The sequence below is a fragment of the Rhinolophus ferrumequinum genome, chromosome 11 (assembly GCF_004115265.2).
Source record: "Rhinolophus ferrumequinum isolate MPI-CBG mRhiFer1 chromosome 11, mRhiFer1_v1.p, whole genome shotgun sequence".
In the NCBI taxonomy this organism is placed as follows: Eukaryota; Metazoa; Chordata; class Mammalia; order Chiroptera; family Rhinolophidae; genus Rhinolophus; species Rhinolophus ferrumequinum.
This window is the reverse complement of record NC_046294.1, coordinates 42,062,895-42,075,570: the sequence shown is the minus strand read 5'-3', so window position 1 is coordinate 42,075,570 and position 12,676 is coordinate 42,062,895. Positions and strand designations below refer to the sequence as shown.

At 47.2% G+C, this 12,676-nt stretch overlaps 1 protein-coding gene across 7 annotated transcripts in view; it reads left to right on the top strand.

Moving 5' to 3' along the window:
- Positions 1-11,863, top strand: part of AMPD3 (adenosine monophosphate deaminase 3) — a 45,820-nt gene extending 33,957 nt beyond the window's left edge. For all 7 annotated transcript variants that reach the window (XM_033119798.1, XM_033119799.1, XM_033119800.1 and 4 more), the window contains exons 8-15: positions 215-346; positions 893-1,056; positions 1,811-1,937; positions 3,755-3,918; positions 4,914-5,034; positions 6,131-6,304; positions 7,917-8,027; positions 9,091-11,863. In XM_033119798.1, the coding sequence (XP_032975689.1) occupies positions 215-346; positions 893-1,056; positions 1,811-1,937; positions 3,755-3,918; positions 4,914-5,034; positions 6,131-6,304; positions 7,917-8,027; positions 9,091-9,267 (1,170 nt within the window). In that variant the 3' untranslated portion in view covers positions 9,268-11,863. The remainder of the gene's footprint in view (positions 1-214; positions 347-892; positions 1,057-1,810; positions 1,938-3,754; positions 3,919-4,913; positions 5,035-6,130; positions 6,305-7,916; positions 8,028-9,090) is intronic.
- Positions 11,864-12,676: the final 813 nt, after the last annotated feature.

The following is a 12,676-nucleotide window of genomic DNA, read 5'->3' as shown; positions in this document are numbered from 1 at the left end:
CCCTGGTCCCTCTTCACAGAGGGCCTCACAAAAGGACCCCAGGGCTGGCCAAGTGAGGATACATGGTCCTGACCCCAGTACCTTCCAAGATTTCATGCAAGAACTGACATAGAAGACATCTCTCAGTATGGCCACACCAACGGTTTGGAGAGGGGAATGTGTGTGGTGATTGTAGAATTATGTGGTGATCTGTCTGGTGGTCTTCTCTCTCCAGGGCCGGCAGACATTCCATCGCTTTGATAAGTTCAACTCCAAATACAACCCTGTGGGGGCCAGTGAGCTGCGTGATCTGTATTTGAAAACTGAAAACTACCTGGGAGGAGAGTACTTTGCTCGGATGGTTAAGGTGAGTGAGCCCTCAGCCTCCAACTCATCCGCAGACACCTGACAGCATCTGCTTTCAGAGGATGGGGGCCCATGCACGGCCTCCTTTTCTTCTACCTCTTCCCAAATCCCTGTCCATCCAACATCCAGCTCTGGCAAGGCTGAGGTGCTCAGTGCTCCAGCCTTGGCTGCCAGCTCCCGACCACGTGCAGGCTGGTCCTGTGTGTGCCCCCTGTGCCAACTGCAAATGAGGAGGGGGAGGGTATCCATCTTGGGAGCACTCACAGCGTCCAGGCTTGCTGTCCTGTCTGTTTGCAGCCTGAACTTGGCTGGGAGCAGCTTAGCTCCATGCGGAGCCATGTCTGCTGCCTGGCTGGTTATGCCTGTGACAGTGCAGACCCAAGGCCTATCTCTAAGAAGGAGCCTCTGCTGAGGCAGAGTGAGTGCTTCCTCTGCAGCAAGGGGCTGCAGATCAGGTCTCCCCAGCCCGGGAGCAGATGGCGGAGGGAGCTGCAGGGTCCAGCAGCTGGGGTGCTCTTGGCCTGACCTGAACTCTTCTTGGTGCCAGGAGGTGGCCCGGGAGCTGGAGGAGAGCAAGTACCAGTACTCAGAGCCACGGCTCTCCATCTACGGCCGCAGTCCTGATGAGTGGCTCAACCTCGCCCGCTGGTTCATCCAGCACAAGGTCTACTCACCCAACATGCGCTGGATCATCCAGGTGCCCCGGATCTAGTAAGTGAGGCGGCCCACTGTCCATCTGTGCCCTTTGGGCTCCAGCCGGTCCCGCACGGGCTGCTGAGTCTGCACTATTGAGGGGTGGGATCTGTTCCAGTGCCAGCTCAGGCCTCTTCTCTCCAGGGCTTTTCCCATAGAGAGGGGTGGTCAGCAGAGATGTCTTTGGGACAAACTCGTACTCTTTGAAGAACATATGTGTGCAAAGGCCTGGTGGGAATGACTGCCCATCTTCTCACTGCAGGACATAGCTGTTCTTTTGGGCTAGCACCTGGGTATGAGTAACCTTGTGGTGGTCCACATTGTTGGCCTTCTCCCTGGATATGGCTCAGACCACCATTGTCCTTTCCAGTTGTCTGGCTGATGTGGGGCTCATGGTCCCTGGACAGGCTGGGGCCTGTGGTTTCGGGGAACTAAGCTGAGTGGCAGAGAGTTTGGATCACTGGGAAATAGGAGGCCTCATCTCTCAGACCCTTGGTCAACCTGAATCCCTCCATCCTTCTCCCAGCATGGCCTCTGGCTTGAGGAAGCCCTCTGATGGGCTTAGGTAGGTGTTGAGTTTGCAAACCAATGCCTAATATTGCAGAACTTGCTGGGAGTTCAGGAAGGATCTGTGTTCAAGCCACATCTCTGACTCTACTCTGGGTGTTTAAATGGGGACACGGGCTGCCTGAGGAAGTGACTGAGGTTGTCCTCCAACAGGCCAAGGGGGCAGGTGGGTCCACCTTAACCATGGAGTCTTTGCTTTCCTCAGTGACATATTTAGGTCAAAGAAGCTGCTGCCAAACTTTGGGAAGATGCTGGAGAACATCTTCCTGCCCCTTTTTGAGGCCACAGTCAACCCCCAAGATCACCGAGAGCTTCACCTCTTCCTCAAATATGTAAGTGTAGGTGGTGCCTCAGGCCACGTGCACAGTGGCCTGGAGGGGAGGAGTCCCTGTGGGTGGGATCAGGCTTCCCTTGTCAGATCCTGTGACTCCTGTGCCCAAGGTGTGGGGTCGCCAGCCCCAAGAGGCTGAATTTCTAAAATAACACCTTCTCCTAGGGAGGGAAGTCCCCTTCTCAGGGGCAGCTCAGGGGGGTGGGGTTCGGGGAGGGGTGCTGAGCAGGCAGCAGGGGTGAGGACTGCGAGTCAGTTCCTGGCCAGGTGGGGCTGGAAAGCCTGGATCCTGCCTCCTGCCCTGGGGGAAAGTGTGTGTGTGGGGGCAGAGGGTGTGGATACTCTGGCTTTCAGAAGCCTCTGGGCTTCTTAGACATGCAGACATTTCAGCTCTCCTGCTTTTCCCTAGAAACTATGGTCCTCACTCCTTGTTTGGTTAAGTACACAAGCCCCACAAAATATATTTATCTTCCATATCTGGTTAGTTATGGGAGAGAGAGAGTAGAGATGGAGGAGAGACTGAACCAAAAGGGCATGAGGGGACAGGAGCTGGTCCCTCCCTCTGGGTGCCTGGAACAGAGGTGGCTGGAGACAGTGAGAAGCAAGTTCAGTATCTGGTGGAGGTTAGGGGCATGATTTCTGACAAGGAGGGAGGGAGGGAAGATTCCAGAGGGCTGGGGCCATGGGGGAGGGGTGATTAAGTTTGTGTGTGTGTGTGTGTGTGGGGGTGGCGGGGCGGAGGGAGTCTTCCAGGAAAGGTTTTGAACAAGCTGAGGGACACTGTTGAATTTATGTTTTAGACAAACACCATCCTGGCTGTTGTGTAGAGAATGGCCTGGAATAGAAGGTGGCTGGAGGAGGGGGGGAAGAGGGCAAGATGAGGGGCGGCGGCCTGTTCCGGCAGCGCAGACAGATGAGGGGCCTGGAACTCCCTGTAGCAGCTCACATTTAGTGTTTGCTGCCTGCACCCATGTTCCACACCACGAAATGATCTCGCTTTAGCCTCACAATTCCCCTACTTCACACCATTTTACACCACGTTCTTGGTGTTAGTAATAAGCGGTAGTGTGTGCTTGCTGTGTGTTAGAACCTGTGTTAAGTGCTCTCCTTGGATTGTCTCATTTAATCCCTACAACAGCCTTATGAAGCACCAGCTCCATTTTACACATGGAGAGATTAAAACTGAGAGATCAGAAAGCTAAAAAGTGGCAGAACTGGAATTCACATCCAGGAGCCTGACTCCTGAGCAGGAGTCATCATCTCCCTACCATGCTGCCTCCCGAGTAAGAAAAGTATGCGTATACAGGAGGCAGGCCAGGGACTCTGGGCAGAGTGGTGGGCATAGGTGTAGGTTGACCGGACTTCGGCAAAACCTGAAGGTGAGTGAGAGGGAAGTCTAGGGGGCCTCCTGGTGCCTGGTGTCTTGAGAGGTGGATAGTGTGGCTTTTAGGGGCCACTGCTGACAGTGGGTGAAGACACCTTGAAGAGAAGGAGGAGGAGGAGGGGGAGGAGTTGGGTTTGGACATATTTTGTGCTGAGGCCTATGGGAGGTGCAGTTCGAGGCCCTGCATTACTTGCATACAGCCCCTCTGTAGAGGGGCTGACATTACCCCACGCCAGGCCCTGAGAGTTCCTGGGAAGCCTGGAGCTAGTGAGTGCAGAGCAGAACTCTGAACAGAGAGCAGCATTGTGCCCGCTCCCCATCCCTCAGGCTGGTCACTGGGTCCCCAGCTGAGGTGTGAACCTGAGACCCTGGACTCCAAGGTCTCTGGCAGCTCATCTGCCCTGGCTTGATGCAGGACCTCTCCTCCTGCCCAGGTGACAGGATTTGACAGCGTGGATGATGAGTCCAAGCACAGCGAACACATGTTCTCGGACAAGAGCCCGAGCCCGGACATCTGGACCAGTGAGCAGAACCCGCCCTACAGCTACTACCTGTACTACATGTACGCCAACATCATGGTGCTAAACAACCTCCGCAGGTGGGTGATCGGCCCTGCACACACGGCCACGGGCCCTCACACAGGTAGGCATGACCACCACAACAGACACGATCATACATAGCACCAAGAAGCCAGACCCCATGCTGGCACACACACGTGTTCACACACACACCCACCCACGTGTACCTGTCCATCCCTGATATGATACAGACATATGATATGCCAACACATAGGCGTGTTCACACGTGCAATTACTCCTGCAATAAATGATTGCACCTGCTATGTGACAGGCACTGTCCGAGGCACCGGGCATGTGTATCACAGGGAGCAAAGCAGACTAAGTCGGCAGCAGAACACGGAGCTACCTACTCCCCTCCCTGCAAATCTAGCAACACTCCCGCCCCTCCCTGCAAATCTAGCAACACTCCCGCCCCTCCCTGCAAATCTAGCAACACTCCTGGGTCATGGGGCCTCACTAGCTCAACCTAAGCCAGTGCTAGTTTGTGGGTGTGGAGGTTTTGAATGGGACTGTGATTGAAAGAAGATGGGCCTGGTGCTGGGGTGGGGAGAGTCCTGGGCTGCCTTTTGGAGAAGGGGTTGTAGTTCTGGCTTTGCCACTGACTTGCTCGGTGACTTCTAATGTCTGATTGCACTTTCTGGGTTTGCCTGTTTTTATAACAAAGAGGTTGGACTTGATATTTTCTTAGGACTTTTCCTGCTCTGAAGGTCTATGAATCTGGACTATAAGGAAGGCCTGGTGAAGAGGAGAAGGGGAGGCGTGGATGGAGGACACGGCAGGGTCTCTTTCTACCACTAGGCCCTTTCTCGGTTCCCCAGAGATGGCGTCTCTTGGCTCTGAGGAGCTCTGGGCCTGGGCCTCTGCCTTTTGGGAAGGGTAGTTTCCAGGGTGCCCTGCATCAGCTGTGCTGACTGCTCTGGGGGGTATGACTCCCCTGGAATAGGCCCTAGGCCTTGGGGTCCCAGGCAGGGGGACCAGGGGTCCTTACTGACCAAGAGCCTTCACTCTCCTGCAGGGAACGAGGCCTGAGCACATTCCTGTTCCGGCCTCACTGTGGGGAGGCCGGCTCCATCACCCACCTGGTGTCTGCTTTCCTGACTGCCGACAACATTTCCCATGGGTTGCTCCTCAAGAAGGTAATGGGGCCACTCCTAGTCACCTGCCCTTCCGTGACAGTCCTGCGGGGGTCTCCCCTGGGGAGGAGTGGGATCCGCTGGGCTCTTGTCCGCTCCGTGAGAGCCTCTGACCAGTGATGCTAAAAGGCCTGGGCCTTTTTCTGGGCTGGGCTGGCTGTAGTCATCTTGGTTTCATATTTAATTAGGAAAGTGATACTGTTAAATATTATCACAATTTGGATTTTCTGAAAAATGGAGAAATGGAAAAAAAGCCTTATTGCTATTGCTTTAATCAAAACAGCCGTTATTAGCTTTGGACTATTTCTAATTCCCATATTTTTTTCCAGAACATATTTCTAAAATGTTTATTATCATAATGAACCCAAAGCTTTGGTTCCCTCTTTGTCCCTTAACTTTGTATAACAAGCATTTTTCTGGGCTGCAGCATAATATCTGTGCTCCTCATTCTAAAGGCGTTAGAAGAATGGCCTGCCATGTGGATGGTCTCTAATTGATTCAACCAATCTCTAGTTGTCGGCCAGACTCCATCCAACTTTTCGCTGCTGTAAATAATGCCACTGTGAACTCTGTGCATTCAGTCTTCTCCTTAGTTTGGATCACTCCCATAGGAACCGTTTGCTCAGACTGCTCCCCTGCCCTGGTCTTGGGGAGGTCTAATCAGCCGCCACATTTCCATGTGGGGCGGGTGCTACATCAGGAAACCACTCTAGCCTGGTGAAGTCTGCCCCTTCCCGCCTCTGAGGAACTGGAGTGTTTATAGTCTCAACCTGAATGTTTGTGGTCAGAGCAAAAAACAACAAAAGTGGGGCATCTCCTGGCCTGACCCCCTGGCGTCAGCCGTCCTTCCTGCCTTGAATTGTGCCTCCTCTTTGGAGCCAAGAGGGAGCACTTCCAACACCGGGCAGGAGGGCTGTCCCAGGGAGAGATGGACATGGGAGGTGGGAATGAGGTGGCGGTGAGGGTGGGGACGGGGTTTGGAGAACTCGGGCTTGAATGGGGCCTTGCCCAGACCCCACCCGGACCCCTGGTTTCCCCTCCTTCCCTCCGGCTCTCCTCTCTCTGGCACTGTCACCTGAGTTTGGTGGTTCTTTTGCAGAGTCCGGTGTTGCAGTATCTCTACTACCTTGCTCAGATCCCCATTGCCATGTCTCCTCTTAGCAACAACAGCCTGTTCCTCGAATATTCCAAAAACCCTCTGAGGGAATTTCTGCACAAGGGGCTGCATGTTTCTCTCTCCACCGATGACCCCATGCAGTTCCACTACACGAAGGTGAGGACTTTAGGGGCCCCAGCAGCCACCTGTCCTGGTCTGTCCTCCCGCTGTAGGCGCCTGAGCACATGGGTCAGTGCTGCTTTCGGGGTAGGGCTGGTGGCCCGGTGAAGACAAGAGGTAAGCTCCTGGTGAGGGAAGTGTTCCTCCCAGGAGCCCACTTTTGGGGTCTTTGAATCTTTGAAGGCACAATTTCATTTCTTTGCCTTTCTTTATTTTCCCTTTCTGTGACATATACTAGCACTGTGATGTTTGAAAAGTTACTTGACCTCTCTGTGTCTTATTCATCTTCATGTGTAAAATAGGGATAAAATTGTCTCTACGTCTTGTGAGGATTGCATTGTGAGGATTCATTAAGAGAATGATCCAAAGAGTCTAAAAATAGTGTCTGCATATAGCATGCATTCAAAATATTAGCCATCATTTTTGTGAATACTATTATTATTATTATACTTTGGATCTCTGGGGAAATGGAAAAGGAAGGGAAAGGCGCTGTCATGCATGGGGACCAGCCATTAGTGTACCAAGAACATTTTGATGATACTGATAAGATAGCCACTGATTAGTAAAAATTGAATGCCAGAGTCTTCTAGGACAGGGTCTCCAGGCTTTGGGTCCCCCTTTACAGAGGACCTCAGAGAGCTGTTGTTTATGTGAGTTACATCTAAGTGATATTTACTGTGTTAGAAACTAACGAGAAATTGAAAAATATTAACTCATTTAAAAATAACTTTAATAAACCTATTAAATATTAACATAAACAGCAGTTTTTATGAAAAATAACCTTATTTCCCACTGAGAATGACATTTACATTTTTGCAAATCTCTTTAATGTCTGGTTTAATAGATAGCAGCTGGATTCTCATATCGGCATTCAATCTGTTGTGATAAATTGTTTTTATCAAAGTATTGAAGATACATAAAGATACATAGTTGGAAAAGGGAGGACCTTTTAAAAGGCTTTGGGGAACCTCTCCCTCCCCACCCAGGGATCCTAGAACCACATTTTAAGAACCGCTGCTCTAGGATACAGAGGTAATTGGGTGGCAAAGAGGTAATGGAAGGACTTGTGATTAATGTCAGACCTTCCACATCCCAGAAGATAAAGCAAAAGCACAGCTCAAACCCAGGTCCTTTGGCGAGTACACTGTCTCAGTGCTGACACGTGATCATTTCTCATTCTTATATAAGTTTCCAGCTCTGCTCTTTACTCAGACTAACTTTTATTTTGGGACAGTCTTAAGAAAATGGTCTGTTAAGTAAAAAGCAAAACTGTAAAGCAGGTACTAACAGTATGCCTGATCCAGGAGACTGTCACAGGAGAGCAGGCAGGCGTCCCCATGACCGGCACAGAGCTTCGAAAGTGTGCTGGTCAACACATAAATGTGGCGGTGTCCTTTGATCTCTCTCTCCTGGGTAACAGATTTCACACAAAAATGATCTTAGGAGTTCGTCATGTAAGGGGGAGGCTGTTGTTTGATTGTCCAGGTGCCAGTCATTAAAGAAAAATTATTATCTGCAACATCTGCCCCACGTTTCTTGCTTTGGAACTATGTGAAGCATTGAAATGGATACTCTCCGGTCTAATACATTCACTTTTGGGGCAATCTAGGAAGCACTTATGGAAGAATATGCAATTGCAGCTCAGGTGTGGAAGCTGAGCACGTGTGACCTGTGTGAAATCGCCAGGAACAGCGTGCTGCAGAGCGGCCTCTCACATCAGGTACGGTGGGTGAGGGCACTGCCCTCTGCCCCTCCTGCCCTTTCAGCACGTGTACAGTGAGTGCCCGCTGTGTGCCTGGCACGTCCTAGGGTCTGGGATCAGTGATGAACAGTACAAGCAGAGTCTCTGTCACGCTGACACTCATGTTCTAGGGGAAAATCTTAGGGAGGAGACTTCTGAATTTTCATGGCTGTTCTGTTACGTTTTTCAGACCTCTACTCAAACGTCACTTGCTCAGCGGCCTTCCCTGATCACCCACTCTACCATAGCCATACACGTGCCATCATTCTCCATCCCTTTAATCTACTTTTCTTCACAACATTTATTGTTATTGACATTGTAATATGTGTTGATGTGTTTTTCTGTCTTTCCTTCTAGAATGTAAGTTCCATTAGAGGAGAGACTTTTGTTCAGCATTTTATCCCTAAGGCCTAGAATAGTCAGTCCCTGGCACATAGTAGGCACTCAGTATTTCTTCAATAGGTAAATAGTACCTAGATTGAATAAAAAACTGGGGATGGGACTTGGATATCAGTCTTTTTTTTTTCCATAGCTTCCTCGGTAATTCTGATGTGCAGCCAGGGTTGAGAACCATCGCTCTAGATGTGTCTTAGGTCCCAGGAGACCTCCTCTGGGTGATGTCACTGGCACGGGAGGAGGGCTGCATCGGTGCTGCTCTTAGAGATGCCAATGCAAAGGAATTAAAAGCCCAAGAGTCCGTTTGTGCACCTGGTTTCGTGGACTGGTGTTCCCCGGAAACATCCCACTGCTTGCCCTTGTCATCTCTCGGGAGGGACTAATTAGAGTCTTCACTTTGCCTTTTCCCTCACCAGCAGCTCTTCCTTTCTGATCAAGGCAGGCACGGTCAGAAATGAGGGGAATGGATGTGGTTGTCAGGGTGACAGCCTTGAGGACACGGAGGCCAGTGGGGAAAGATGTCCTGATGAAGGAGCTGCTTCAGCGCACTCGTCTGATTTGCTGTGGCTCCTGTCACGGCGGCCATGTTGACGTAGAAAGTGAATCTAAGGTGTATTGTTTCATTTGTACTTCTTTTGGTCCACAGGAAAAGCAAAAATTTTTGGGACAAAATTATTATAAAGAAGGACCTGAAGGAAATGATATTCGAAAGACAAATGTTGCTCAGATCCGGATGGCGTTCCGACACGAGACCTTATGCAATGAGCTCAGCTTCTTGTCCGATGCCATGAAATCAGAAGAGATCACAGCCCTGACCAAGTAGGCCCAGCACTGGACATGCATTTTAACTTTTTGGTTTAGTTTCAAGTCTGCTGTGAGTAACAGTGGTCAAAATACCAAACTGGGACTTTCCTGTTGGAGAGGGTGCCTCTAGAGAACTTTCACACCAGTGATTTTGGTTGCATTGTTCAATTTAAGATCTAACATGCCCACTTGTTAATATTTCTGAGTAATAGATAGTGACTCCTCCTTGGGGATCTGGGAGCTGAACACTTGTCTACACTCATTCCTAGTTATCCAAGTATTTCTCTTGAAACCACTAGTGCTTGTGTTGTTGGGGCCAGGATCTTCCACGGTCCAGTGCCCACTAATGGGAGGTCCGTGTGGTTTTCTACCATAGTCTTTTATGGGCCTTGCAGGCTATTTGGTAGTTGTTCATTTCAGCCTCTGGCTGGCTGGCTGCCTTAAACAAAATCAATTTCAAAGCTCCCTTCCATAAAGGAGCTACTTTGAGACAATTAAAATAGAATACTTCCTTGTGTTTTTTGTTTTTTTTTTTAATGAATTTAAGCTGTTTTATTTAGCCCTCCATACTCCTTTCTATTTAAGAATCCGAATGTGTACATTGAAATAGTCACTCCTATTTTGCGTCTTGGTTTCCTCATCTGAAAAGTGAGGGTTTGGACTAGATGAGAGGTTTTCAAATGGTGTTCTGTGAGTCGAGGGGAGTGAGGCTCTGTGTGCTGCCTTTACTTCTTCAAAGTGACTCTGCTTTCATCAGTTGTTCATTGGGATTTATACGTAATTTTCATGTGAACTGAGAACTTTGAAAAGCACAGGACTGGGTGGTCTTGGTTCCTTTGGCTCTAATATTCTATGGTTATAGCCCAATCATTATTATAGTTATGATGGGTGAATTAGGGCCAAAGAAGTGAAATTTACTTGAGGTTACACAGCTAATAAGTAATAGGAGTAGGTGTCCCTACTCCTGATTCAGTCTTTCCCCCACTATTCCATGAGGCCTCTAACAAATGTTAGAATTTTTATCACTGTACCCTGGGGCATTTTTTTTTTAAAGATGAAATTTCTCCCTTACCTAATACGCAGACCTTTTTCAGAAGATGTAGGTGGTTCCAGGGGCCAGGTAGAAAGTATTTTTTAAGACCAATCTGAATTTTAGCTTTACCCATGTATTCTTCATCTGTGTTACTAGTGCCTGGTACCTCGTAGGTGCTCAATAAACGTATATTGAATAATTAAATGAATTTCTCTTTTGGCAACTTTTTAAGGATATGTGCTCCTGCTATACAACAAGCTGCTCAAGGACCTTCCTAAGTATTTCTGTGGGCAACTGCCGACTATGGGAAGTCCTTCTGAATCGTTATGGGGTTAGAAGAACCCCATTTTTGCCTGTGAAAATGCTTATTTGACTTTAGATTGTCTTGTACTGTGACTTTATAATGCTTGTTCTCTTCACTTGTCAACTTTTGTACAATTTATTGTACAAACAATAAATGTGTGTGTTTTTTTAAAACTAGGCCAACATATATGCCATCTTACAGCTAATCATGAAACTGAATGAAAACCCAGCATTTATCTTAGGTATTATTTTCGAAAAGACCCCGTTTGTATACATTTGCCCTAACACAGCAGGCATTGTAGTTTTTCATTGTAATTTTATCTGTATCAAGTATTTGTTTTTAATTATTAAATAAAGTCTGTTGGGACTGTAGCTCAATAATTTAAAACTATTTCAAATTAATACTAATTTAAAGCAAATTTTTTTTTTTAACTTTAAAAAAAGATTGGGCATCAGGAAAAGCTATCAATAACTACTAATTTATTTTTAACTAAGACTCAGACATGGTTGACATTTGCTAGGAAAACTAAAAAATTTCAAGCTGAAGCTCACCAGACTCAGAAGGTAAACCTTTGCTGTTTTTCTCTGACTTCTACCCTGTTACAGTTTGTGAGCAAAGCCACATGTATTTGTTTCCTTTTCTGTGGTTATTACTTTAATCTGTTCAGCCAACATTTGTTGGATTTTACATGTCCTGCAAACTTTTCAGATACCTTTTTCTATAGCACTTTACACTTTTATTACATCATTGTACCTATCTGGCCTTTTTTGGGGGGTGAACGCTACTTTCTTTCGTGTTCACAGTTGGAGTCAAAGGCAACTACCAGGGGTGCCAAAAAATGTATACACATTTTAAGAGTTGTTATCTATGTATTAACTTTTCGAAGTTAAATGGAATTATGGTAGCAATGTGTAGTATGATGTTTGCTCAAAAGATGGCGTTAATCAAATGAATGCTAGCATCACTATGTGACAGGCAGGCCAAAGAAAATGGCGGAAATTAGAGAATGTTGTGGAAGTACAATGACAATGGAGGCATGAGCATGCAACAGAACCTCCAACACGCCTAACAACTGCATGCATTCCTGAGACGCATGGTACTGTGTGTGATGTGCACACAAGAAGATCTGGGAGGCCTCACACAGCAACTAGTCCTGCTTCTTCTGCTGTGGTGTTGGAACAGTTTACACGCTCACCACAGAAGTCTACCAATGTTCGCTGCAATCAGAAATGTCTGGACACTGATGGTAACCACTTTGAGCACCTCTTGTAATTGCAGAAATCAAATGTGACTTCTATTCATCTTTTGTCAATATATATTGAGCATTTTGATTTTAATAGTTTTTGCCTTTCTTAAAATGTGTATACATTTTTTTGGCACCCTCTGTATATACTAGCCCATGTTTCTGAAAGAAGTTTTTGAGGCATGTTATCCCTTACTTACTCTAAACGGTTTGACTTCACATTATGTGTTACTTCAAATCACACTGCTGAAATGATCAATGTCATTGCTTTTTGCCTCATGAAAACAAATCACAGTTCCTGGGTTGGTATTTACCAAAGCCTGTCTTGGCCTTTACTTCTTTTTATCTTGGATTAAAGCAGAGTTGCAAACACCTCCCTCTGGCTTTCTCTTTACTTGTTTCTGAGTGCTGTGCTGTTGAAACAACATTCATCTTTTTCAAGGTTTGTGGACACAACTTAAGGTGATATGTTGGTAATATACCTAAGTATTCTATACTTGAACAATGACTACTTATAAAGAACAAGGGTAGTTAACTACAATAAAAGGAGCACTAATCAGACAAACATAGTTCCTGGGAAATTTTTATACTCTCCACCCCTAAATAAATATTTTATTAGGTAGAGGATGCCAGAGAGTAAGACAGCTGCAAGATTATGAAAATATATCTGAGGAGGCTTTTTAAAAAATGTCTTTTGATACCAAAATGTGTGTTTCTCCATGGTGATATACATCACTAATTTTAATTATAAACTACCACTCCTTCTTACAAACGACTTTCCTCTTCTCAGCACTAAGATTCTAATATGCTTCCCTAATTATATGAATTTTATCTTAGAAAGGATTTTA